At 52.1% G+C, this 26,608-nt stretch overlaps 5 protein-coding genes and 3 pseudogenes across 7 annotated transcripts in view; 2 read left to right on the top strand and 6 right to left on the bottom strand.

Annotated features, from left to right (window-relative positions):
- LOC114432028 (T-box transcription factor TBX19-like) overlaps nt 1-6,954 on the top strand; it is a 9,367-nt gene extending 2,413 nt beyond the window's left edge. For both annotated transcript variants that reach the window (XM_028399784.1, XM_028399782.1), the window contains 8 exons: nt 691-950; nt 2,057-2,333; nt 3,393-3,527; nt 3,853-3,914; nt 5,551-5,609; nt 5,706-5,864; nt 5,977-6,133; nt 6,222-6,954. In XM_028399784.1, the coding sequence (XP_028255585.1) occupies nt 691-950; nt 2,057-2,333; nt 3,393-3,527; nt 3,853-3,914; nt 5,551-5,609; nt 5,706-5,864; nt 5,977-6,133; nt 6,222-6,387 (1,275 nt within the window). In that variant the 3' untranslated portion in view covers nt 6,388-6,954. The remainder of the gene's footprint in view (nt 1-690; nt 951-2,056; nt 2,334-3,392; nt 3,528-3,852; nt 3,915-5,550; nt 5,610-5,705; nt 5,865-5,976; nt 6,134-6,221) is intronic.
- A 106-nt stretch (nt 6,955-7,060) lies between these two features.
- LOC114432031 (PCI domain-containing protein 2) lies at nt 7,061-11,402 on the top strand. Its single transcript, XM_028399786.1, has 15 exons — nt 7,061-7,160; nt 8,306-8,360; nt 8,458-8,547; nt 8,628-8,701; nt 8,777-8,842; nt 8,925-8,966; nt 9,047-9,101; nt 9,501-9,604; nt 9,682-9,757; nt 9,828-9,969; nt 10,394-10,494; nt 10,577-10,650; nt 10,733-10,858; nt 10,944-11,067; nt 11,202-11,402. Exons 2-15 carry the CDS (start codon nt 8,325-8,327, stop codon nt 11,289-11,291), a joined length of 1,200 nt encoding a protein of 399 aa, XP_028255587.1. The 5' UTR covers nt 7,061-7,160; nt 8,306-8,324; the 3' UTR covers nt 11,292-11,402.
- Nucleotides 11,403-11,477: 75 nt separating this feature from the next.
- Nucleotides 11,478-13,831, bottom strand: LOC114432008 (vitamin K-dependent protein Z-like). Of its 2 annotated transcripts, none has more exons than XM_028399755.1 (8): nt 13,671-13,831; nt 13,418-13,581; nt 13,322-13,346; nt 12,983-13,210; nt 12,784-12,915; nt 12,644-12,714; nt 12,429-12,567; nt 11,478-12,355 (listed from the first exon to the last, which is right to left on the bottom strand). In XM_028399755.1, the coding sequence occupies exons 1-8, from the start codon at nt 13,753-13,755 to the stop codon at nt 11,607-11,609; spliced, it is 1,593 nt and encodes a 530-aa protein (XP_028255556.1). In that variant the 5' UTR covers nt 13,756-13,831; the 3' UTR covers nt 11,478-11,606. The 2 variants fall into 2 exon arrangements, with proteins under 2 accessions (XP_028255556.1, XP_028255557.1); XM_028399756.1 differs by having other exon boundaries at nt 13,052-13,210.
- Nucleotides 13,832-14,007: 176 nt separating this feature from the next.
- On the bottom strand, nt 14,008-16,815 carry LOC114432014 (coagulation factor X-like). The gene is made up of 9 exons (XM_028399764.1): nt 16,664-16,815; nt 16,046-16,206; nt 15,895-15,919; nt 15,698-15,811; nt 15,425-15,556; nt 15,081-15,349; nt 14,893-15,010; nt 14,610-14,797; nt 14,008-14,528 (listed from the first exon to the last, which is right to left on the bottom strand). The coding sequence occupies exons 1-9, from the start codon at nt 16,722-16,724 to the stop codon at nt 14,106-14,108; spliced, it is 1,491 nt and encodes a 496-aa protein (XP_028255565.1). The 5' UTR covers nt 16,725-16,815; the 3' UTR covers nt 14,008-14,105.
- A 571-nt stretch (nt 16,816-17,386) lies between these two features.
- LOC114432020 (coagulation factor VII-like) lies at nt 17,387-19,628 on the bottom strand (annotated as a pseudogene).
- Nucleotides 19,629-19,707: 79 nt separating this feature from the next.
- LOC114432030 (coagulation factor VII-like) lies at nt 19,708-22,075 on the bottom strand (annotated as a pseudogene).
- A 142-nt stretch (nt 22,076-22,217) lies between these two features.
- Nucleotides 22,218-24,836, bottom strand: LOC114432084 (coagulation factor VII-like; annotated as a pseudogene).
- A 21-nt stretch (nt 24,837-24,857) lies between these two features.
- On the bottom strand, nt 24,858-26,031 carry LOC114431580 (uncharacterized). Its single transcript, XM_028399128.1, has 7 exons — nt 25,935-26,031; nt 25,709-25,846; nt 25,579-25,635; nt 25,423-25,526; nt 25,225-25,304; nt 25,066-25,149; nt 24,858-24,958 (listed from the first exon to the last, which is right to left on the bottom strand). Exons 1-7 carry the CDS (start codon nt 26,025-26,027, stop codon nt 24,858-24,860), a joined length of 657 nt encoding a protein of 218 aa, XP_028254929.1. The 5' UTR covers nt 26,028-26,031.
- Between the last annotated feature and the right edge of the window lie 577 nt (nt 26,032-26,608).

Genomic DNA, 26,608 nt, shown 5'->3' with positions numbered 1-26,608 from the left:
AATGATTCATAGTATTAATAATATCAATATTATTAAAATTATTAATAGTATTAATATTATCAATATTATTAAAATGATTAATAGTATTAATATTATCAATATTATTAAAATGATTCATAGTATTAATATTATCAATATTATTAAAATTATTAATAGTATTAGTAATATCAATATTATTAAAATTATTAATAGTATTAATATTATCAATATTATTAAAATGATTAATAGTATTAGTAATATCAATATCGTCCTGGTTTATTTCCGATGATTTCTGATAGTCGGAGGATGAAAAGCTTCCATGTCTGATGCGTCCAAACGTGTTTAAACAGGCTGCTGGAGGAGACGTGAGCGCTCCACATACAGAATCATCATCATAATAATTATAATAATAATAGTTTTATTATTATTATATTAATAATAATATTTATAATACCAATAATTTCAAATGTGAGCTCTATGTGAACCAGGATGGACCGGCGCTGTGAGGCCGGGTCGCCTCTGACAGCAGCTCTGTGAGCTTCAAGTGTTAAAATTCAGCAGAAAAATGTTTACAGACAAAATTCTGAGAAAGAAAGATGATTAGAAATAAAATCAAAAGTCTGAGTGCTGAAATCAAAAGTCAGGACTGTGAGCTGCAGCTCGTCTGTGCGGAGCTGTGTTCACACGCTGCTGCTGTCTGTGTGGGCGCAGATGAAGGTGGAGGGGCTGCAGGACGGGGACACTGCTCTGGTGTCTTCAGATCAGACATCTGGCGGCGGCGCGGCGTGCCCTCCCAGCTCGGCTGAGCGCTGCATGTCGCGGCTCCTGAGCGCCGTGGAGAGCGAGCTGCAGGCCGGCCGGGAGAAGGGCGACCCCACAGAGAGGGAGCTGAGGGTGACGCTGGAGGACGCCGAGCTGTGGAGGAAGTTCCAGAACATCACCAACGAGATGATCGTCACCAAGAACGGGCGGTAAGCAGCCGTCTGATGGACGGCCTCTGGGGGGGCAGAGGTCCTGACAGAGGCTCGGTGCTGCTGAAGGAGGTCTGAGGAGCAGCAGGTTTAGGAGCTGTCCCTGAGCTGGTTACAGAGGTTCTCCTGGAGACTCTCGGTGTGTCTGTGGAGAGCTTCACAGGTTGTAGGGTCTGTCATGTCTCCCGAGGACCTCTCAGAGGTGGACACAGGTCAAAGTGTCCTCAGGAGCGCCTGAAGCAGCTGTAAAGATGGCGGCTCACTGTTTGAACAGACTGTGGCTGGTGGCTGTAGGGACGGTGATGCAGTGTGTGATCAGTGCTGCTGGTAATCGGGGTTATTCATTAGTCAGGATGGCATCGCCGCTGTGTGTGTGTGTTTGTGCTGCGCTGACCAGTCGCGCCCTGCGGTGGGCAAACACTCCATTCACACCTGCAGGACGCCACTTCAGCTGCTGTTAGCGCCGCGTGAGTGGAGCAGTGGAAGGAGGGAAAGTTTCCACAGAGTGATGCTCAGCAGCAGAGGGACGGACTGAGAGACGGACTGAGGGACAGACTGAGAGACGGACTGAGGGACAGACTGAGAGACGGACTGAGGGATGGACTGAGGGACGGACTGAGGGATGGACTGAGGGACGGACTGAGGGATGGACTGAGGGACAGAATGAGGGATGGACTGACTGAGAGACGGATGGCCTGATGGACAGACTGACTGAGGGACGGACTGACTGAGAGACGGATGGCCTGATGGACAGACTGACTGAGGGACGGACTGATGGACGGACTGGGGGACGGACTGAGGGATGGACGGACTGAGGACGGACGGCCTGATGGACTCCAGGAGGACAGACCTACACTCAGTCCTGCTGTTAGTCTGCTCATCAACATCCTCAAGTCACGCGGTGTGTTCGAGGACCTCAGATAGAACCCTGTAGAACCAGTCCTCCTCTCCGTCTCCTTCCACCTCTGGGAACGGAAAGAGGGACACAGGGGACGTCCCTGTAGGGCACACTTAATAAGACTCTACATGATGTACCAAAGCAGCTGTACTGACACTGTTGTTCTGCTGACCGTGTGTTGTGTTGTTGTGCGTCCGTGTCCCCACAGTCGCATGTTCCCGGTGCTGAAGGTGAGCGTGTCCGGCCTGGACCCCAGCTCCATGTACTCCTTGCTGCTGGACTTTGTGCCTGCTGACGGCTGCCGCTGGAAGTTCGTGAACGGCGAGTGGGTGGCGGCCGGGCGGGCGGAGGGCCGCGGAGAGGGGCGGGGCCACGGCGGCATCTACATCCACCCTGACTCCCCCAACTTCGGAGCCCACTGGATGAAGGCCGCCGTGACCTTCAACAAGGTCAAACTGACCAACAAGGTGAACGGTGGAGGACAGGTGGGTCCAGGATGGATGTCTCCGTCCTCTTCTCCTGTCCATTATCCTGTTCTTCATGTCAAGAGCCTCTCTCTCTCTCTCTCCCCTCCTGATATTGCACTGGAGTGGGCGAGAGACTACCGCCTCTAATTAGCCACTTCAGTCCCTCTCTCCGCTCACTTCACCTGCTCGCCCCCTCGTAACCACGGGAACGGGATAAACAGCTCTTAATTGGCCGGCAGCAGTTTAATGCACTTCCTGTCGAGAGCTGTTCACACACACACACACACACACACACACACACACACGTGCAGCACTAGAAACCTGGCAGTAATGTTGTTTATATTTACCCCATTATCCAAACATCACACACGCACACACACACAGACACACACACACAGACACACACACAGACACACACAGACACACACACAGACACACACACAGACACACACACACACAGACACACCCACACACACACACACAGACACACACACACAGACACACACACAGACACACACACACAGACACACACACACACACACACAGACACACACACAGACACACACACACACACACACAGACACAGAGTAATGCGGCGCGCGGCCATAATGAAATAATTGCTCAGCTTATTTGTACATTATGGTAATTATGTTTTTTACCGGGAAATTAATTTACCCATCATGCTTCAGATGGACGAGAGAGAGAGAGAGGTAAACTATATTCAAAAGGCCCACACACACTCCAGCTAATGTGGGCACTGCCAGCACACACACACAGGTCAGATCTGGAGCCAGCCTCTCAATCTGAATAGAAAACTGTTTGTTTTTGTGTGTCCGCCCGGAGGACTCGGATTGGTTAATTGGGCCTCGTTAGTGTGGGGGAAGGGGGGGGGGGGCAGATGGATAGAAGAGTGTTTGCCAAAAGACAAAGATGGCTGCTCTCCATCAACTCTTTGTTTTCAAAGCCATCCAAACTTTCAGAGCTTCTGTTTGTCCTTCTCACACATCCGTCATGCTAAACGCTAACTAGCCTGGCAGAGGACACAGAGGACATGACGGCTGTCTCCGTCTCTTTCAGATCATGCTGAACTCTCTTCATAAGTACGAACCTCAGCTGCACATCGTGTGCGTTGGCTCCCGCCACCGCCTCGTCTCCAACGTCTCCTTCAGAGAGACGCAGTTCATCGCCGTCACCGCCTACCAGAACGAAGAGGTATGAGCCCACTGCAGGGACGCCCGTCAGGGGGCCTGTCAGGGGGACGCCGGTCAGGGGGACACTGGTCAGGGGGACATTGGTCAGGGGGACGCCCGTCAGGGGGTCTGTCAGGGGGATGCCCGACAGGAAGACACCGGTCAGGGGGACACATCAGACTCTGAGTGTTGGTCATGTGACTCCATCATGGCGTCCTGCTTGTTGCTGAGGAGGGCAGAACTTTTTAAGGAAGTATCTGAAACTTAGATTTCCACATGTGATGCATTCAAGGACCGTCAGAACATTGTGAACTTGCAGATTTGAAGGTTCATTGTGTTTTTTTCAGATCACAGCTCTGAAGATCAAATACAACCCGTTCGCTAAAGCTTTCCTGGACGCCAAGGAGAGGTGACGACACGCCACCACAACACAAACCATGTACACAACACAAGACCATGTACACCACACGAGACCACGTACACAACAGGAGACCAGGTACACAACAGGAGACCATGTACACCACACGAGACCACGTACACAACAGGAGACCATGTACACAACACGAGACCATGTACACAACAGGAGACCAGGTACACAACAGGAGACCATGTACACAACACGAGACCATGTACACAACAGGAGACCAGGTACACAACAGGAGACCATGTACACAACACGAGACCATGTACACAACAGGAGACCACGTACACAACAGGAGACCATGTACACAACAGGAGACCACGTACACAACAGGAGACCATGTACACAACAGGAGACCACGTACACAACAGGAGACCAGGTACACAACAGGAGACCATGTACACAACACAAGACCATGTACACAACACGAGACCATGTACACAACACAAGACCATGTACACAACACAAGACCATGTACACCACACGAGACCACGTACACAACAGGAGACCAGGTACACAACACAAGACCATGTACACCACACGAGACCATGTACACAACAGGAGACCAGGTACACAACAGGAGACCATGTACACAACACGAGACCATGTACACAACAGGAGACCAGGTACACAACAGGAGACCATGTACACAACACGAGACCATGTACACAACAGGAGACCACGTACACAACAGGAGACCATGTACACAACAGGAGACCACGTACACAACAGGAGACCATGTACACAACAGGAGACCACGTACACAACAGGAGACCAGGTACACAACAGGAGACCATGTACACAACACAAGACCATGTACACAACACGAGACCATGTACACAACAGGAGACCATGTACACAACACAAGACCATGTACACAACACAAGACCATGTACACCACACGAGACCACGTACACAACAGGAGACCAGGTACACAACACAAGACCATGTACACCACACGAGACCATGTACACAACAGGAGACCATGTACACAACAGGAGACCAGGTACACAACACGAGACTATGTACACCACACAAGACCATGTACACCACAACACGAGACCATGTACACAACACAAGACCATGTACACCACACGAGACCATGTACACAACACGAGACCAGGTACACAACAGGAGACCATGTACACAACAGGAGACCAGGTACACAACAGGAGACCAGGTACACAACAGGAGACCATGTACACAACAGGAGACCAGGTACACAACAGGAGACCATGTACACAACAGGAGACCAGGTACACAACAGGAGACCATGTACACAACAGGAGACCATGTACACAACACAAGACCATGTACACAACAGGAGACCATGTACACAACACGAGCCAACACAAAGTCAGAGTGAGTCATGCTAACATCCACCCAGGAGTCTTTGTGTTGTTGTGTAAAGCAGATATCACTCATGTCTGACTCGCACTCTAACTGCTGACACTTAGCGTTTAGCATTTCTCACTAGGATAGCAGAGGAAGTTAGCGTTAGCATCTGATTAGAGAGCCATTATCAGCCGCTCACAGCTCCACCATCTCACTTGTTTGGAGAGAGGGTGTCAAGTGACACACACACACAGAGCTGTGATGACAGCGTTGGATTTGTCCTCCTCAGGAACCCAGGGGGGCGGGGTTTACCAGAGGTGTCAGAGAGCCGTGTTGGGATTCAGCCCTGTGAGTCTAACATCATTTAGTTTTATGTGTTGTGTTAAGTCTAGAATTATATCATGTACTCACAGTGGTGTGTGTGTGTCTGTGTGTGTGTGTCAGGTTGGTCTCTGTGTTCCGCTGGAGGAGGCGGAGCTTTTCCTTACAGCAGCAGCCTCCCGCTGACGTCCCATCATCACCACAGTTACAAACACCACGGTTACCCAGGAAGACACACACCTTACCCCACCGCCTACCTGCCGCACCGCTCACACACCTCAGGTAGCTGTGTGTGTGTGTGTGTGTGTGTGTGTGTGTGTGTGTGCGTGCATAACATATACACACTGTAAATGTGCCGGCTGAATCGGTGTGTTTCTGTGTGTGTGTGTTTTAGTGTGTCTCTCTGAAGGCGTTCAGGTGTTGTCAGATGGGTGGAGCGGCTCCTCCCCTCGCCCTGCCTCCTCCTCCTCCTCTTCCTCCTCCACCACCGCCCTTTCTCTGACCAGCAGCGCTCCTTCCTCACAGCCTCCTCCTCCTCCTCACAGCTCCAGGTGAGGCCCTGCTCAGTTCCATTGATGCTGAAAGCCTCATGAGGCTCAGTGAGAACAATGATGTGTGTGTCTGTGTGTGTGTTTCCAGCCAGTATCCCTGTCTGTGGACGGTCGGCTGCAGTGAGCTAAGCCCCTCCCACTCACCGTGCACAGTCCTCCACGGACCAATCAGCAGCGAGAGCCTCATGCAGCCTCCCAGTCACAGCAGAGTGCCCGGTGCTGGGTGGCCCTCTGGCTCCACCCACTCTTTCTGAGGACTGTGATTGGCTGTTTGTAAGCTCTGCTTGTGTGTCTCATTGGCTGCTGTGAGTATTGTGTCTGTTTACTACACTGCTGTGATTGGCTGCTGCTGTTTACTGATTGGTGCCATAAAGAGGCACTGGTGGCTAAAGTTAGCCTCTGGAGGCTTAACTATCCCAGTGGCGGCCATTTTAGGCACTAGCAGAAAATAAGCTTTAGCAGCTAGCTAGCTACAAATAGTGAATGTTACATGAAGTTACTGATTGGTAATGTTTAACTCTAATTTACTGACAAATAGCTGGTGGCTAATTTGGCTAATTTGGCTAATTAGGTGCACACAGCTGACTTGATAAATGCTTGATTATTTGTGTCCAGCCTGTAAAAGCTGTTAATAAAGTGTGAAGTTATGGTGCCCCTGGTAAAACCTGTTTCCCGTTCTGCATGTTGCAGCTGCTGCATGTTGCTAACGTGTTGTTGCTGTGATCTTTGTTCTGATGATCCTCCTCAGATAAACATTCTCTGCTCTGCTGCAGGATGAGACTGTAACTCTGTTCTGTGTCAATAAAGCTTTGAAACATCCAGTTTGTTCCTCCTCCTTTGCTTACATGGGGTGTTTTTGCTGAGGGCTTTTATTTTGATACGCTCCTTATTCTGAAGTAGAACCGGAAGCTGTAGCGCAGCGTTACCCGGAAGTTGTGGTGGTGTGCGTCACAGAAAGCGGTCCGTCTTCTTGGTGGATGAATGAAATGAAGCTGGATGAATTTCTGCTTAAATCTTCACGTTAAAGGTTCGTACGTCGTTATTTATCGTTCGTACGTTTACGCGATAGCTTGTTTACTGTTTACATTCAGAAGCCGACTGAGCAGCAGCTTATTAAACATGCTAACTCGTTAGCTTGTTAGCGATGTTCATTAACTTTATTAATCCCCGTAATAGCAGCATTTTAAATAATAAATACAATAAACTAAAACTCCTATACACACACACACACACACACACACACACACATGGCAGCAACAGAAAGAACATGCACACACACACAAAGCAGATCAAAGGGAAGATAGAAGCATAAAAACAGTTACTGAAACCGAGCAGTCTGAAGCTGTGGTGATGCTTCAGACCGGCTGGAAGTCAGCTGTGTGGGTGGTGAAAAGAAAGGGAGACAGCACAGCTCCTGGAGGAGCCCCAGTGGTGCTGGTCAGGGTGTCACACAGCTCTGTGGTGGGCCTGTCAGGTAGTCCTCAATCCACCAGACTAAGATCATCCTCCTGCATCTTCTCTAACTTAGTCCTCAACAGTCTCGGCTGGATGGTGTTGAAGGCAGAAGAGAAGTCGAAGAACCTGACCCGCACTGTGGTGTTCAGTGTTCAACGGTTCCACCTGCAGGTCCCTGGACTGAGCTAGGAAAACGGGCCTTTAGCTACTCTGCCCCTTCAGCCTGGAACACCCTCCAGACTGATCTAAAAATCTCTGAGCTGATCTCATTTAAAACTTTTAATTCTTTATTACACATTAGGCAAAAAGCATCCATTCATCAGTGCCTGTGTTTTTAAGATATCTTTCTACTGCTGCTCTTATTTTCACTGCTCTGTTTTGAACTTTAAAATGTTGTTATACTGTTCTTGACGTGTGCTGCTGACCTCTTGGCCAGGTCACCCTTGCAAATGAGATCTGGATCTCAATGGGTTTTTACCTGGTTAAATAAGGTTAAATAAAAAATCAAAAAAGTTCTTCACTCAGAGACGTTTAAAGGCAAAGCGGAAAAACTCCATGTGACCATTTAATTATTTGAGTTATTGGTTTTGTGTTTAGATGCTGTTGAGAGATGATACGTTTTAAAACGTGTTTTTCTTCCGTTTAAAGAATGATTAGTTGTGTGCACATGTGCAGTGTAACGGTTGATGTTAAGGGGTGTGTGTGTGTTTGTTTCAGTTTAAAGCTGCAGGCAGCCATGGCTCACATCACCATCAACCAGTACCTGCAGCAGGTAAGTGACGCCGCTCTGATGTCGCTCTGACGCCACCGTGACGTCACCCTGACTGCTTCCTTGTTTTGGTTTGTTTGAAGTCTTTTTTCTCTCCCAGGTTTACGAGGCCATCGACAACCACGAGGGCACCTTCTGTGCCGAGCTGCTCTCCTTCAAACACCCACATGTCGCCAACCCCCGTCTCCAGGTCAGGCGCCATCCTCTCAGAGCTCTCTCAGCATGGCTGGGATTCAGCCTTACCTCTGTGTGTGTGTGTGTGTGTTGCAGCTGGCCACTCCAGAGGAGAAGTGTCAGCAGGTTCTGGAGCCACCGTATGATGAGATGGTTGCAGCTCATCTCAGGTACTTATTATGGATTGAAAAAGGAACATTCAGTGTGTGTGTCTGTGTGTAACCATGAGTGTGTGTGTGTCACAGGTGCACCTATGCGGTGGCCAATCACGACTTTGTTGAAGCCTACAAGTTCCAGACGCTCGTCATTCAATATCCTTCACAGAAAGCTCACTGCGTGAACACAATGATAACTGATAAACATGTGATCAATGATCGATCCTTGACTCGGCACGTCCTTTCTGAGGGCCTTCCAGTCCCACAAAGAGGAGAACTGGTGAGTTCAGCTACATTGAAGGAGTTGGTGTGAACACGCCGCCCCTGAAAGCACCATCAGTGACCTGCTATCTGTTTCAGGGCGCTGCCCATCATGTTCGCCATCACGCTCGACCTGCGGATATTTGCCAACAATGTGAGACCGCCCTCCCCTTACACCCATCAGTACGTTTAAGAGTTAAAGAACACGCTGTAAAGAGTGTGTGTGCCTGTGTGTGTCTGTGTGTGTGTGTCTGTGTGTGTGTGTCTGTGTGTGTGTGTGTGTGTGTGTGTGTGTGTCTGTGTGTGTGTGTGTCTGTGTGTGTGTCTGTGTGTGTGTGTGTGTCTGTGTCTGTGTGTGTGTGTCTGTGTCTGTGTGTGTGTGTGTGTGTGTGTGCCTGTGTCTGTGTGTGTCTGGGTGCCTGTGTGTGTGTCTGTGTGTGTGTCTGTGTGTGTGTCTGTGTGTGTGTGTGTGTGTCTGTGTGTGTCTGTGTGTCTGTGTGTGTGTCTGTGTGTGCCTGTGTGTGTGTGTGTCTGTGTGTGTCTGTGTGTGCAGGCGGAGCAGCAGCAGCAGAAGAAGGGTAAGGGTCAGCCAGGTGAGATGCTGGAGAAGGCAGCCGATCAGCTGATGAGCTGCTTCAGAGTGTGTGCCAGTGACAAGTCAGTATCTGTAATCACCGATCAATAATCTTCCATTGGATCAATACATAAATATATTGATGGGTTGAATGTTTCAGCCGTGCAGGGATCGAGGACTCCAAGAAGTGGGGGATGATGTTTCTGAGCAACCAGCTGTTCAAGATCTACTTCAAGGTCAGAACTGCTGAAGAGTATTGATCAGTGTGAGGAATCACTTATTGATTACAGCTCTGTGCGTCCACAGATCAATAAGCTGCACCTGTGTAAACCTCTGATCAGAGCCATCGACAGCTCCAACCTCAAGAACGACTACAGCCCAGCTCAGAAGGTCACGTACAAGTACTATGTGGGCCGAAAGGCCATGTTCGACAGCGACTTCAAGCCAGGTAGCCCTGCTGAGACGCTGTGTGTGTGTCTGTGTGTCTGTGTGTGTCTTTGAGTCCCTGTGTCTTTGAGTGTGTGTCTGCGTGTGTGTTTGTGTGTCTCTGTGTCTTTGTGCATGTGTGCTCTGTGTCACTGCAGCACTGTGTCTGTCTTTGTGTGTCTGTGTGTGCCTTTGTGTGTCTGTGTCTCTGTGTCTGTGTGTTACTGCAGCACTGTGTGTGTCTGTCTTTGTGTGTCTCAGTGTGTTTGTGTCTCTGTGTCACTGCAGCACTGTGTGTGTCTGTGTGTGTGTCACTGCAGCAGTGTGTGTGTCTGCGTGTGTGTCTCTGTGTCTGTGTCACTGCAGCACTGTGTCTGTCTTTGTGTGTCTGTGTGTGTCTCTGTTTCTGTGTGTGTCACTGCAGCAGTGTGTGTGTCTGTCTGCAGCGGAGGAGTACCTGTCCTACGCCTTCCATCACTGCCATCGCTCCAGTCAGAAGAACAAGCGGATGATCCTCATCTACCTGCTGCCGGTCAAGATGCTGCTGGTGAGAGGCTCCGCCCGCCTCCTCTCCCAGGCCACGCCCACTCTTTCTGTGATGCATGATGGGAGCTCTGTGTGTGTTTCAGGGTCACATGCCGACACATCAGCTCCTCAAGAAGTACGACCTGATGCAGTTTGCTGATGTCACCAAAGCTGTGAGGTAAGCAGAGGGGTGGAGCACTGGGGCAGGGAGTGATGTCACTGATCTCACAGAGGTGTGTGTGTGTGTGTGTGTGTGTCAGCGAGGGGAACCTGCTGCTGCTGAATGAGGCCCTGTCCAAACACGAGACCTTCTTCATCCGCTGTGGGATCTTCCTCATCCTCGAGAAGCTGAAGATCATCACCTACAGGAACCTCTTTAAGAAAGTGTGAGTGACGCACACACACACAGACACACACAGACACACACCTGCATGTGCGCCATGTGCCGCTGACCGCCGCCTGTGGCTGCAGGTACCTGCTGCTGAGGACTCACCAGCTGCCACTGGACGCCTTCCTGGTGGCTCTGAGGATGATGAAGGTGGAGGACGTGGACATCGACGAGGTGCAGTGCTTCCTCGCCAACCTCATCTACATGGTGAGCCTGCACACACACACACACACACACACACACTCACACTCTCACACACACACACTCACACTCTCACACACACACACACACTCACACTCTCACACACACACACTGACATGCGCGCCTTCTTCGTGTTTCAGGGTCACATCAAAGGCTACATCTCCCACCAGCACCAGAAGCTTGTGGTCAGTAAGCAGAACCCATTCCCTCCTCTGTCCTCTGTCTCCTAGACTACGTTACCCACAATCCCTCCTGGGCTGACTGGCAGGAGCGCTCCCCATTCAAATCATGATTATTTTGTACTGTAAAAGGTTTTTGAATAAAACAGCTGTTGTTTTGCAGCATGTGGGTCTGGTTGTGTGTTCAGTCGGAGCCTGTGGGCAGTGCATTGTGGGTATTGGAGTCTTTAGTAAGAATTGTTGGCAGAATTCTCTTTATTCTCACATATGACAAATATTAAATAAATCTGACGAGCATTGAAATTGTGTTAATAAAGCTAGAATCTGATTGGTTAAAGTTCAAAGGGGGCCGTTAACGATGACGGGTCAGCGGCTCTCGGGGAACTGGGTGAATTGGGGGGTCATGTGATTCTCGGCCGCCTCCAGCCTTGGTCTGATCCAGCTTAAGTACCGAGACAGTTTGATGAACACCAGACCGCCGCCGCCGTCACAGTCAGCAGACGAGATCATGAGCCCGGTCAGGTATGCCGTCCCTCGCTCCACCGTGGCAACGGGTGACCCTGGCAACAGGCCGTCACATGACCTGCTGCTGGTTTCCGACCTCGCCCCGCTGCCAGGGTTCGACCCGTTGCTTGCCGTCTCGTTCACGCTCTGTACAGGAAGTGTTCTCTGGTGTCCGGTTTGGTTCCCACTAGGTTCTTTTGGATTCCTTTGGACTCCATGTTGCAGACTCCTCCTGTGGGTTCCGGGCGGACCCCTCTGCCCCCTGGAGGTTCTGTTGTGGCTCGCTACATGTTCAGTCTGCCTCCTCATGCAGAACATTTTGTTGCTCAGTGGGTATGACACATTCAGCTGCTGGCGGCAGTCGTCCAGCATCATGTAGACCAGGTTCTGGCTTTGACCCCGGCCCCGCCTGTTGGTGACGCCGGCTCTTCCAGACTGCATCAGGATGTTTTCGCTGAAGTCCTTGGTCGGCAGGCAGAGGTGGATGAGGGCGGGGCCAAACGTCAGTGGCTCGGCCAGTTCGAGGAGGACGACGTCGTCGTCATGGTGACCTTTACGGAAGCGGCTGTGGAGGTACAGAGCTTGGACCTTGAAGAGTGTCTTTGTGTTGCCTAGGAGATGAAAAATAAGTGAGTGGGCTTTTATTGTGAAGGTGAAGAAGCCTGCAGTGTCAGAGCTCAGTACCAGTGAGCACAAAGAAGTTGGAGGGCTGAGGGTCCGGCTCTGAGTCCAGGAACAGGCAGTGAGCGGCGGTCAGGATGGAACGCTGGCCCAGCACCACACCTCCACACAGCTCCGCCCCTCTGCTGTTCAGCAGGGACACCTGGGCACAAAGCAACAAATCAGAGAGGTTTACAGTGGAGCTGCTGCTGTGCTGTGATTGGCCGGGCAGATCTTACCTGCCAGGGACAGTTTCCATGACGATGGTTTGAAGTGGTCGCTTCAGGAAGTGTTCCACACGGAAACTCCGCTGAGGACGGAGGTCATATTTAACCATGTGATCTGCTTGATAAAGGACTTTTGAGGGGGGGTCTCCTACCTTCAGGCTGGCAGCTCCGCCCATCACCATGCAGTCTGAAGCCCGACATGCAGGTGCACTTAAAGGAGCCATAGGCCGCCGTGCAGAGCTGGTGGCAGGCGGTCGGACCCTCAGTGGGACACTCGGAGATGTCTGAAAGGGTAAAGTGTGTCAGATCTGCAAACTGTTCCTGATTCTGTGTGGGGGTCCCTGAACGCACCATGTCTGCTCTTATAGAGCCCACCATTCCACAGAGGTGGAGCCACCATGGCTGTGGGTGTGGTCAAACCTGCTCTGGTTGTCTGCGGCGCGCTGGATGGCTGACCTGGCCTCTTCAGCTCACAGGCGGCGCCGTAATGGGGGGCTCTGCAGGAGCAGGAGAACCCGCCCACCCTGTCGGTGCAGTTCCCTCCATGGAGGCAGGGGTTCGGCTCACACTGGTCCCCGTCTGAAACTCAGCAGCGGGTTCAAATTAAAGGGACACTGCACTAAAAGTACTCACTTTAAAAACTCTCAAAACATGACTGATGTAATGATTGTCCTCTGACCATGAACTCACCGTAGTAAATGGTCCAGAAGGCAACCTGCACACAAACAGACTGTTAGAGTCAGACCTGTGGATTGCTCTTGTGTCTCTGGTGTTTGGTGGTTTTACCGTCTTGGGGGTATCTTCGAAGTACTCCCGCGCCTCCTCATAGCTGCACAGCTCCTCGTAGCACTCGCGCTCCAGGTTCCCCTGCAGGATCTCCTCCAGCAGGAACTGGTTGGCCCGTTTGGGCCGCAGAAAGACGCGGTGAGCCTGCGGGGCACCCCGGAACACTGCAAACACAGGAGGCAGCTCACAGATGATACATCTGATCATCAATATTCTGATTGGTTGGTTCTGAGGGCAGACTTCGTGTTCCTACCTCCATCGTGGCCGAACACCTGAAGGGAACATTCCAGAAGAAGGTAGAGTGAGAGGAGAGACGCTAACATGATGCCGAGCGCCATGACACTGACTGAGCTGCTTCCACACACACACACACAGACACACACACACCGGTGACTCAGACTGACGCTGTGTGTTCAAACACAGTGTTCCTGCAGTGGACTCTGGTCTGTGTACAAACCCAGCAGCAGCTGGACCTCTGACACTGCCTCTGTTTATTCCTGGTAAACACTCAGATTAATAATTTAAGAGGTTCCGAGCAGTCAGATTAAATCTGATGCTTCTGTCCGAGTTTAAAGAATCAGACTCAAACATTCTTGTTTCTGTTTATTTGCTTCAAATTCAGATCAAAACACAAAATGTTTTTCTAAAGTGTTCCCATGGAGACGTGACGAGGAGGAGGAAGAGTGTTTCACAGATACAGCCTCTGGATGTCGCTGTGCTGCCTCTTCGGCCTGCTGCCCCTCTTGTCTTTGGGCATCAGCTTGTCGATGCCTTCGTGGAGCCACCGGATGTACTTGGACACCTGGGTGTAGACGCCGTATTTGCCTTTACGTGCGCAGCCTTCACCCCAGCTCACGATGCCGGTGATGAAGTACGTGTCGCGGTAGCGCGTCACATGCGGGCCGCCGCTGTCGCCCTGGCAGGCGTCCTTGGCTATTGCATCGTAGCCGGCACAAAACATGCGGGCAGAGATGCGCAGCTGTGTGGACTCGATGCAGGTGTGGCGATCGACGTAGGGAACGGTGAGGCGCTGCAAGATGGTGGACGCCACCCGGCCCTCACCAAGACGCCCAAAACCGCTGACCATGCCGTCTGGCTGCCGCATCAGGACCTGCAGGGAGGTTAAAAAGAGGGTAACTAACATGAGACTGATTCTGACGGGTCATTGTGCAGACCAGCGGACCAGGTTCACCTTCTCAGCAAAGTCCGGCTCGGGGATGCACGCCGGCAGGATGAACCTGCTGAACTTGATGGGCATGGCCAGTTTGATGAGTGCGATGTCGTTGTGGTAGGTGTCCGGGCGGTACTTGTTGTGGGTGATGATGGTCTCCACGCGATGGGTGGCTTCGTTACCGTGATCCACCAAAGTGTCAAACTCGCCTGAAATAAACAGTTCGTAGATTTATTCATGTCCAAACTACAGAGTGACTAAACACCTTAAAAGACGGATGCTCTTTGTGGGAGGTCCAGCCTACCCAGCCTGACATAGAAGTAACGTGTCTGGTTCATGCAGTGGGCGGCAGTCAGGATGATGTACTCATTGAGGATGGTGCCACCGCAGAAGCCTTGGTCGTCTTCGTTCATGAGCAGGGCCTGAAAACAGGAGCAGGAGGTCATAATGGACACCAGGAAGCATTTCCATAAAAAGACCAAGTGTCTCCACCTGCCACGGACACTCTCCTGGAGGACAGTCCTCTCCGCCCACGATGCGAGTCATGGTCGCCATTTCAGAGTGGATCCAGGATTCAGAGATCATCCGCTGCTGGCTGCTGTTAGCAGGCAGATGGACGGTGTTGGCGATGCTGGCGTTGGCGACGCTGGCATTGGCGCTCCGCTCAGTGGAGTTGGCGTCGGACCCTTCAGTCATGTTCCTCTCATACCTGAAAACTGTCCGGACCTTTTCTGTGGCGATGGCGCCACATTTAAAGGTCTCTGTTGAAGGACGGAGTTTGCAGGTCAGGGTTTGTGCACTGGAACACCACCAGAATCTAAATGGTCCATGCTTACGGTTGGAGTTGCAGCTTTTGTCGTCTGAAGCCAGGAAGTATCCATCAGCGCAGGAGCACTGGATGCTTCCTCGGACCACGTTACAGAAGTGTTCGCAGCCTCCATTTTTGTTCTCACAGAGTTCTGGGATAACTGCAGAGACAAAGAGCAGCAGCTGTTTAAGCAGGAATGAAAACAGACTGAGAGCGAGCAACGCCTGTCACCACCTCCAGCCTCCACCTGAACCTGCTATCTGGCTCATGAGAGTCCACTGAAGGGGTTTGAGTTCTGTACCAATTTCACAGTTGAAGCCCTGGTACCCCTCCTGGCAGTAGCAGGTGTAGCTGCCAATCCCGTCTTTGCACTGTCCGTTGTGAGCGCAGGGCCTCGATTCACACGCGTCACCATCTGCAAGACAAGCAGACCTGGTCCAGACCAGCGCTGTAATGTTCAGGGGCACAAGTCTCATTACAGAGTATCAGAGTTCTTACCGACGTACTTGGCCCAAAATTCATTCTAAAAAACACAAAAACTGAGAATTAAAGGGTTCACAACAGTGTCAAGGTTAACTGAAATCCACTTAGCTCAAGCTAGGCTACGTAAAGACTAGGACGTTCACATCAAATCAAAAAAGTCAAATACTGTTTTGGCTTCATTTTCGAAGATCTCTCGCGCCTCCTCCCAGCTGCAGCGCTCCTCCACACACTCCCTCTCAAGGTTGCCTTGTTTCATCTCCTCAAAAAAGCTGTTAGCTCGTCTGTGCCGAGTCAGGACCTGACCTGCCGTCTGTCCGTCCAAGAAAACTGAAGTGTGGAAAACTGTCATCACTAACAAGTTTCCAGAGTTACCCTGTGGCATTTTAGCTGTTAGCACTGTGCTATCAAAAAACATGTGGCCCATCAGCCCTTATTATCATTGTTAGCATGCTAGCTAAGGTTTTTGTGAGGACATTAGCATTAGCTCCAACAAATATAGCTGCATGACTTGTTTAAATTCAGACATTAGCTAGTAAAGCTAACAGGAAGTGGTTTTACCCTCTGTCTGTGCTGCAACGCCCCCTGCTGTGTGGGCACCAGCGACCACACTTTGTTTACATGTAAACAAATTGATCACGTGACTGATCAGAGTTTGTAACAACAACAACATCACCTGCATTTTTTGCTAATCTTAGCCTCTTATTATCAGAATGTTGAAACTTTGCCCAATCTGAATGAACGAGCGAGCTGTCAATCATCACAGAAGAGGTGGTAGAGAACGTACCCTGAGCGGCGCCCAGGTGGAGCAGGAGGAGGCCCAGCGACAGACGGAGACACCAGAACATGGCCGTGAGCTCTGCTGGAGGAACCTCAGTGTGGTGAGTGAAAGTCTGACTGTGGAGGGAGGAGGGGAGGTGGAGAGGCCAGTGCCCTGCAGGGAGAGAGAGAGGCAGAGGGGCTGTCTGGGTGGGCGGGGCTTCTCTGGGCTTCAAGCTGGAGGACAGAACTGCCACTCCCAGAATGCATTGCTGGAGGTCAGAGATCGTATTTTCAGGGGAGATCCTGAGTCTCCACCTGTACTGAGCGTCATGGGTAATGTAGTTTTCAGAGGTGACAAAAAGTGTTAGCACTGATGCTAAAGGCTGTTATCTGGAGTAGATGTGGTGGCTGTGCTGCCCCCCTCAGGGTGTTTGTAAAAGGCAGCGCCACGGTCTCTGCAGATAAACAAACATGGTGCTGAAACCGGTTCAGACCGGTTCACATGCTGTGGTGTGGTGGAGGCCGGCCGGCGGGGCAGAGACTCTGACTCAGAGAGCTGCTGCCAAACAAGCCGACATGTTTGAACTGCAGCCAATCAGCTCCATCCTCCCATGGGGCCGAGCGGCAGGTTCACAGTCCGACCTGATGAGTATTTTCTGTGACTACAGACTGGATAGAGGTCAAATGACAAATCTGTGTGTGTCTGTGTGTGTGTGTGTCACAGTTACGCTGAATAAAAAAGTCAGAGTTCACATTCCAACAAGGTTTTATTTTTATTTTTTGCTGTACCAGGAGCGACCAGCAGGAGGAGCTGACAGCGCATCTCGTCAGATTAAGATTAAGAATGACTTTATACCCCCCCCCCTTACTGTGGGGACAGTAAGCTCAGGAACATTTGCTTCACACGTCACAACAATAACAACACGCCCCGTCCTTCAGACTAGTTTCTGTTCCAGAAGATCAGAGGGGAGGGCGGTAGTGGGCGGGGTCTTCATGGTGGCCTCGACCCACTCCACAAAGTTGACCATATTGGTGTACACCCCATAATAACCTGGGTGTGTACAGCCACGCCCCCAGCCGACTACACCAGTCAGGAAGTGGGTGGAGCCATACACTGTGACCAGGGGGCTGCCGTCGTCTCCACGGCAGCTGTCCTGGCAACCCTCCAGGTATCCGGCACAGAGCATGTTGCTGGTAAGGTTGACCTGAGCTCTCTGGGAGCACTGGGAGCTCTGGATGATGGGGACCGACATCTTACGGAGTACGGGGGACACCGGACCCCTGGGTGGGGCTCCTGGCTTGTCATGGTTGCCCCCAGTGGTCCTTTTGCCCCACCCTGTCACGGTGTGGTAGCGAACTGGCAGGAGCTCCCGCTCTGCAAAGTCCTTTGTGGGCAGGCAGATGGGCACAGCGTGGCGGGTCAGGGTGATGGCCGGACTCAGCCGCAGCAAGGCGATGTCGCTGTCTCCAGTCGCCGGGACGTATCCCTCATGGGCAGTTGCCATGGTAACAGATACCCTCTGTTCTGTCCCTTCCTCCATGTCCAAGTCGTGCTCCCCTGGTACCAGAAAAGAAACCTTCAACCAAACCGTCCACTAAGACCAGAGAGACTGGTTAGCTTACCTGCCACCACAGTGAGGTTTTGAGCGTCGTTGCCATGGATACAGTGGGCAGCGGTGATGACCCAGTGTGGATGGATCAGAACGCCTCCACAGTGACTATTTCCGTTTAAACTGAACCAAAACCTGATCAGAACACAAACACAAAGGCCATAAAACCACCACCTCCAGGGGGGCTAGCTGTGCATCAGTGTTTACCTGCCAGGGACAGTCTCCTTTTGGACAGTGGTGAGAGCCGACCGCACGCGGTTGAAGCGCAGCAGTCTGGTTCAGTCCTGCTTGTGAAGGAGGCACCTGGCCACATGGAAACTCCACTGCAACGCACATACAGCGTCAGAACCTCCATGTTTCCGTCAGATCGATCGATCAGGTATTGATACCTTGAGCTACACACCGCCGCCCATCTTCTCCCAGCCGGTACCCGTCAGCACAGAAGCACCTCCGTCTGTCCCCTGCAGCGTCACAGAAGTGCTGGCAGTGTCCGTTCAGGTAGAGACACTTCAGCGAGTCCTCGAACACTAAGAGGAGAAACGTCCAGCTGTGAAGGAATGAACTACAAACTACAAACTACAGACTACAGAGGGAATGATGGCGTGAGCACCTGTCTGACAGTATCGCCCCTCAAACCCCTCTGGACACTGACACTCGTAGCTCAAGCCCATGTAAATGCACGTCCCATTGTTATGGCACGGGTTGACCAGGCAGGGGTCGCGACCTCAAAGCATTAAAGAGAAGCTAGATGAAGACAAAGTCCACAAACACTCACAGAGGCTGCAGCAAAGACTCTGATCAGATCAATACAACAATTCAAACAAGACACAGTCCTGCTGGGGGGACGGGGGTACTCACGGTCATAAGTGAGCCAAAACTGCCTCTGAGGAAGCAAGAACACATGTTTACTGTCATAGAGCTAACAATGCTACAATGCTCTGTTTAACCAGAGTGAGCTAACGCTAGCGCTGTCTGTCCTCACTGTCTTCTCGTTGTCTTCAAACACCTTGCGCGCCTCCTCATAATCGCAGATCTCCTCGATGCACTCCCTCTCCAGGTTTCCTGGTTTGATCTCCTCCAGGAAGCCGCTGTTGGCTCGCCGCCATCTTCGCAGCACAGAGTCAGCTTGATGCTTCTCCACAAACACTGAGGAAACGACCAAAACACATGTGTCAGGAATCAGGAAGTGAAATCACCAATCAGACGTTTCAGTTCGTCCAACCTGCGGCAGCAGCGACGCCGAAGAAAAACCAGACGCTGCAGCAGCTCCTTAGCAGCATGTTGGTATGCAGAGTGGCTCCAGCAGCACTGCATCAGACCTGGTTCTCAGGAGGGGGTGGGGCTTTCAGAGTCACCGCCCCCTGAACCTTTGACCTCAGGGACACTGACAGCCTGAGGCTCATTCGTAGTTATGTAACACACACACACTGTTTGAATATGAGAAAGGAAGCTGTGTGACTGATGTTTTATGTATTTTATAAAGTACTCAGATTACATTTGATCCACAGTAGTCAAACATGCTAAGCTAAGCAGCTTGTTCCCTTCATGTTGTCACATGTGCACCGTGGTGCTGTTAACCAGCTGATGTGGCGCCGCTGTTCGGTTGTGGATCCACTCCAGGTAGTTGGACAGACGGGTGTAGATGCCGTAGTTGCCCGGCCGGGCGCAGCCCTTCCCCCAGCTGACGATGCCCAGCAGGAACACCGTCTTCTTGTACTCTGTCACCAGTGGCCCGCCGCTGTCGCCTTTGCACGAGTCCTCCCGGCCCTCAATGTATCCGGCACAGAACATGTTCTTGGTGATGGTCACGCCGCTTTGCTCTGTGCAGTCCTGCGTCCGGATCCGTGGCACCTTCAGGCGTCGAAGGAGATGCGAGGTGGGCCCGTTCTCGCTCCTCCTCCCCCAGCCGCTCACTGTGTGCAACCTGACGGCCCAGAGCTCACGGTCGGCCAGCGGCCGTGTTGGCAGGCAGGCCGGAACGGCATACGGCGTGTAGACGATTGGAGATGCCAGGCGGAGGAGAGCGATGTCGTTGTCAGCAGTGCTCGGGACATAGCCCTCGTGCATTATGATCTCAACGACCTGGATGAGCTGCTCCGTGCCCTCGCTCACCTCGGTGTTGTGTTCGCCTGACAGACAAAAAGCAGGGTCAACAGAGCCAAACAGCAGAGCTGTGACTGTTCAGAGGACGTCTTACCTGCAACCACTTTGAGGAACTGACTGTTCATGTTCTCCAGGCAGTGAGACGCTGTGAGGATCCACGTGGGCTTATAGATGACTCCTCCGCAGAACCTTTGCCCTTGTTGACCAGCAGAACCTTCAGACAGCACACAGAGGGCAGCTCTGACTGTTCTGATAGGTGGAGCCTCCTACAGGTGCTCTGCGCCTGTACCTCCATCCTACCTGCCAGGGGCATTCACCTTTCGGACACAACGGATCCTCCGACATCCGGAGCCGCTCATCGATTTTGTGACCCTGCAGGATGGGAACCATGGCCACATGCCAAAGACTCTGGAACAACAGGGATCGGGATCAGGATCAATCGATGCTCAGAGGTTTCTCTGCAGTTTAACGAACCTTTAACAATGCAGCTCCGCCCATCCACATCCAGGAAGTACCCCTCAGCACATGAGCAGTTGAGCCTTCGTCCTTCCTCGCCCTCCTCACAGAAATGTTCGCAGCCTCCGTTCTCCAGCAGACAGGTGTCAGACTCCACACGGAACTCTGAAAGAACGTGGTCTCAGGCATGCTGCTAGCTTACAGAGACACTGCAGAAGGTTTGTGCTCACCAAGCTCGCAGTTGAGTCCGCTAACTGTGGGAGGCAGAGACAGGTGTAGACGAGGCCTGAGCCGAGCAGCTGCCGCCGTTCTGACAGGGGTTGACTTGCAGCTTTCTGGGACTACGAGATGAAGACAGGCATGACTGTGAGACACCAAACATGTGCAGCCACTTATGAACATCACAGGGGGATCAGCCCACTGACTGAGCGTCTGTCCTGCCTCCGGGGGTCCGTGGTAATGGTGTGGTCAGCCAGCGCTCATCAGCCCTCAAAGCTAAGAGACACTTATGAGGAGTTCATGGATCATACTCACTGTTGTACATCTGCCAGAACTCATTCTGAGGACACAGACAGACAGAAACATCAGTCAGCTGCTTAGAAACCATCATCTGGATTCTGTTAAACATGGCGGACCGTCAGCTCGGTGTGCTCAAAACACCTCCCTCGCCTCCTCGTACGAGCATTTCTCCTCCAGGCACTCCCTCTTCAGGTCGCCCATCTGCAGCTCCTCGAACCAGCCCGAGTTGTACCTCCGAGTCCGACCAGGACGCCATGAGCCTGATCTGGATCCAAGAAGACTAGGGACACCAATGCAGGAAAATATGCATGTTTGATTTGTTAGTGGACATAGGTCCATGTCCTCAGCCTCAGCCGGTCGGAGCTCTAATAGCTGCTAAATGCTAACTGAACAGTGTACGCTCTTTTAGCCATGCCTGCTATGTAGCTGCTCTTTAGCAAAAACAAAACTCTCAGAACCTTCTGCTGGACCTTTAATGAGCTGCGGCTCGCCTCGGCGGGCTGCTCTCCTCACCTGAGGCTGGCCGGCAGCTGTGCAGGCTGAAGACGAAGCTGATGAAGAGTCTCAGCCACATGGTGGATTTAATCAGAGCAGTGCTGAGCTGGTTCTTTGTGGACCTGAAAGTGCAAAGTCTGCCCCCTTTCTGAGCTGCAGCTGGTCACATGACCCACAAACAAACTGAGCAGCGCCCCTCATTGATCATCAAACCACAGAGAGCTGACATGTGGCAGCCATCTTTTCAAAGGTTTATGATCTATTTTTATTGATTGGTCATTTTTATCCACGGTGGCGTAACATTTTGTTTGTGTTGCCTTCAGGGCCCTGTGTCATGTGGGAGTTTCCAGCGTCTGAAGTGGTGAAACTCAAACAAAGACTCTGAACTCAGGCATAGTAATTTATCAATGAATCAACATTTATTGTCAAACATCAGAATTTGAGGGATGAAAATGATCATGAAGTTTCAGATTCTCAATAAGGTCCATGTGGTCCACGTGATTGATAGATACTTTATTGATCCCCAGGGGTAGATTCAGGAAGGGGCGGGGCTTCAGCTTTCCACCGGATGCTCTGACCGGAGAGGAGACGGATTCTCTACATTTGGCTGTCTTCATTTCATCTTCATTAACCCAGAGGCCTGGTGCCCTGAACCAGGCTCAGCCCATGGCCATGACGTCTTCAATCCAGTCCAGGAAGTTGCTGACTTTGGCGTAGACGCCGTACATGTTTTCATTGGCGCAGCCCTTCCCCCAGCTCACAACTCCTGTCAGGAACCACGTTTTCTTGTAACGCGTCACAAGTGGTCCACCGCTGTCACCTTCACAGGCATCATGGCCGCCTGACTTCAGCCCGGCACACATCATGTTCTTGGTGATGTTGAGGCTGGTATGCAGCCGGCACTCCTGCAGCGGAACTCTCGGCAGCACCAGGCGCTGCAGGAACCTGGAAGGGGGGCCGAACTGTGCCAGGCGGCCCCAGCCGGACACAGTGGAGTGGCGGATGGTGGCTAGCGTCCGGGTGAAGGTGCTGTTCCGTGCAGGAAGACAAATAGGCACGACGTGGCGGCCCAGCTTCACCGGGTGGTAAAGCTTCAGCAGAGCCAGGTCGCTGTCGGAGCTGGATTGGTTGTAGCCATGATGGATGACGACATCGATGATGCGACGCTGCTGCTCGGTCTTCTCATTGTCCCTCAGGTCATGTTCACCTGCACAGAGAGGAGCAGAATGAGGAGCCCGGACAGCGCCGGCACGTTGAAGGTGTGGTCCTCTTACCCACGGTGACGTGGAAGACGGCGGTGGGCTTCAACCAAACGCAGTGAGCTGCGGTTAAAACCCACTGATCCGACAGCACGATGGCGCCGCATTTGAACTCGTTATGTTCAGTCAGCAAAGCCTGGACCAAAACACAATACAATTATTACTCATTATTGATTAATTACTGATCAATCTGATGTCTGAGGAGACCCACCTGCCATGGACAGTGTCCTTTGGGGCAGATCTGCCCATTAACGACCCGGGGAGCGAAATGAAAGATCGGCCGACCACAGACTATACGGCGTCTGCAACAGAAACATGTCAGAGTCACATGACTGATCCAGGGCGACTCATGGCGTTAACATTTTTAAGTGGTTGCTAAGGCAGCCCCCCCTGAGCTGAGGATCTCCATGCACCACAGGAAGGCACAGCTCTACAAACACCGGCGGTTTCTGTGGGTACTGTGAAGCAGTGCACACCTCTGGGCAGGCAGGTCCTGTTGTCCCGGTCCAGACTGTATCCTGGAGCGGCAGAAGCAGACCTGAGAGCGACCTGGAAGCTCTCTGCAGAAATGCTCACATCCTCCGTTTCTGTGGCGACACCCGTTGGAGGTCAGACGCACTGAAACGACACAAACGGTGCAACCTCCTCAGTCAGCGCCACATGTCCAGCTGTCGCCATAGTTACTACCTTTTTCACAGTTGTATCCATGGAAACCAGCTGGACATTTGCAGATGTAGGTGTCGAGGTGGCGCGTGCAGGTGGCTCCGTTCCTGCAGGGAGATGACAGGCAGCCATCCACCCCTGCGAAGCAGGAAACAGGACGTTAGCGAGGGGTTCGAGATGCTGAGTGGCGTTTAGGTGTGAAGCGGCCTGTGCACCTGTGTACGTCCTCCAGAAGGTCTCCTGCGCAGAGAAACACATGTTAGCCACAGAGCAGTTAGCATCAGAAACCACGTGGCTGCTCCACTGACCAGCTGCTGCGGCAGGGCGAAGATCTCCTTGGCCTCCTCGTACGAGCACTTCTCTTCAAGACACTCCCGCTCCAGGTTTCCCTGCCTGAGCTCCTCCAGCAGGAAGTTCGCCCGCCGACTGCGGTGCAGGAAGACGCTGGCCTGCGGCCGCTCCACAAACACTCCAGATTCTGGTGGAAGCACCACAAACCCAATGAACATTCAGGAGGAAAGGGCCTGCTTTACCTTGGGTGGCCTCTAGAGGCCCGAGGACAGAAGCTGTGTGAAGACTCAGAGCTGCAGCGCTTCATGAAGAACGTCATCATCAATCTCTAAAACTATCAGAGGACTTCAGGACTTCATACCTCCATGGATCCCAAAGCATGCTGGGATAGAAGCGACGAAGAGCAGACAGGAGAAGAGACGCTCTGATTCTCTGCTGTCGGACGCCATGTTTGTTCTGATCAAAGGTCAGAAAGTGAAACGCACAAATTCCCCTGAAGCACAAACACAACCTCACTCCAAGTCCATTCACGTGTTTGTTGTCATGACGACACACTTACACTGTAAAACTCCAGTCACTGTTCAGACATGTTTATTTTAAAGTACCAAGTAAAATAATAAATAATTATTTACTGCTTATCACTTCAGTCTTTAATGTTAGTACACAAATCAAAGAGTGAGAAAATAAAATATGATAAATATAAACAGGAAGTGGAATCTTTAAGCCTCTTTTGTTGTTGCAGTTCCTCTCCTCTCCCCCAGGGGGTGATGCGGCTCTCACACCATCTCCTTCATGATGTCAGGGATGAACTCCTGGGCGTCTCTCAGCTCATCCTTCCACTCCTGCGGGGACGCCCGGCCCCTCTGTGCGCAGCGCCGGCTCCCAGCAGGGCCCCGAGCGCCGCCCCGCGGTTACAGTTCTCACCTGATGATGTCATCAGAGCTACGTTACAGCACGCTAATTCACAAACCCACAAAAACAAATGATACTGAAGAAGGAAACAGAAACTGTTGGTGAGAGATCAGTCAGACCTCCACAGTTGGTGTTTGCCAGGATTCCTCCACGCGGGTCGTCGTGGAACTGGTGAGCGAGGTAGAACATGCTGGACAGCGCTCCTGTATGACACTTTCACAGGAACATCAGACTGAAGCCGTGTGACGGCGGCGGTCACATGTCAGTCACAGGCCCACCTCTTGTGTAGCAGGCCAGGCCGAGGTGGTTCACGGCGCTCTGATGCACCCTCAGCCGCTCCTCTGAAGACACAGCAAACCTGGACACAGGCAAACCTTTATTTTGAAACTCCTGCAGGAAGTGTTTCTTTCATTTGTCAAAATAAGAGCAGCAGCTGTTCAAAGGCTTTTATACTGTGAAACGCATGTTTCACTGACAGATAAATGTTCATTGTGACCTCTCGGCTCTGTGGATGAAGCTCTGACAGGCATCCCAGGCGGTCCAGCATCTTCAGAGCGCGGCTCAGCCTGCGGGCGGTACACTGGCCCCGCCCAGCACCGCGTGCAGCGCCCGGCTTGTAGATGGACACGTACTCGGGCACTTTGGGGTGAGGATGGGTGAGCTTCACCGAACTCAACAGCAGCAGAGACCTGAGGACAGGTGGAGGGTAAAGGTCAGACTGTGGGACTTTTGGAAAAATTCATCTGTGTGCGTTGCACTCACTGCTCGCTTCTCATTGGCTGACGCAGACAGCAGGACGAAGGGGAGGATCATGGGAAGGCAGCCGATGGCGTCTAGCTGACTGTCAGGATGTGAGGAGCTTAGCTTCTGCCTGGAGCGTCTCTCTGCAAACATCAGGGCCTGGAAGGACGGACGCGGTGACTCGGGGCGCGTGCTGACTCGGGGCGCGGCGTGCTGACTGTTTGCCACTCTGCACACGCTCACTTACCTCATGAGGCAGCGTTGGTCTGCTCTCCTGCCAGTCAGCAAAGAAGGAGCGGTGGAAGGATTCAGCGTAGGTGTCGCTGTGCGAGCCGGGCATGGTCAGGAACTGACGTAGTCGGACAGGACGGCGGCTTGAGCGTCTGGCTGAGAGACATCAGTTGAACCGGCCGGTGACGAGCTGCCGTGCCGCTCGGAGGGAACACAGGATGTTGAGTGTGTTGTCTCCAGCCCGAAGACCTGGAGGACCAGAGAGACACATCAACCACCTTTTAATTAACAGCTACTTGCTGCACTTATGCTAACTAACAGCAGCCTGCATGCTAAGCTAACAATGATGTCACCTTGGTGATAGTGCAGCGATCCACTGGAGGACTTCCACAGCTCCAGCTTATCATGGAGGATGACGTTACCGACCACGTCAGGACGGTTGTTGCAGCCCAGGCGGTCCGACCGCTGCCAGCTGTGACCCGAACAAACATGATTTTAACTACAAACATGGGCCGACCTAACACCTGAACACCTTGGCTTGCCTGCTGTCATAAGTCCCCCGCCCCCTGCGTACCGGTATTGGAGAGGGTGAGGATGCTGGAGGGGTGCCTGTCTGCTGGTGACGTGAACCCTGATATCCAGCCCCCAAAGTCCCTCCTTATGTCGTTGACGTCGTAGTAACCAGTGGAC

This window comes from Parambassis ranga, chromosome 2, assembly GCF_900634625.1.
Source record: "Parambassis ranga chromosome 2, fParRan2.1, whole genome shotgun sequence".
Taxonomy (NCBI): Eukaryota; Metazoa; Chordata; class Actinopteri; family Ambassidae; genus Parambassis; species Parambassis ranga.
This window is presented reverse-complemented; position numbering and strand designations above follow the sequence as displayed.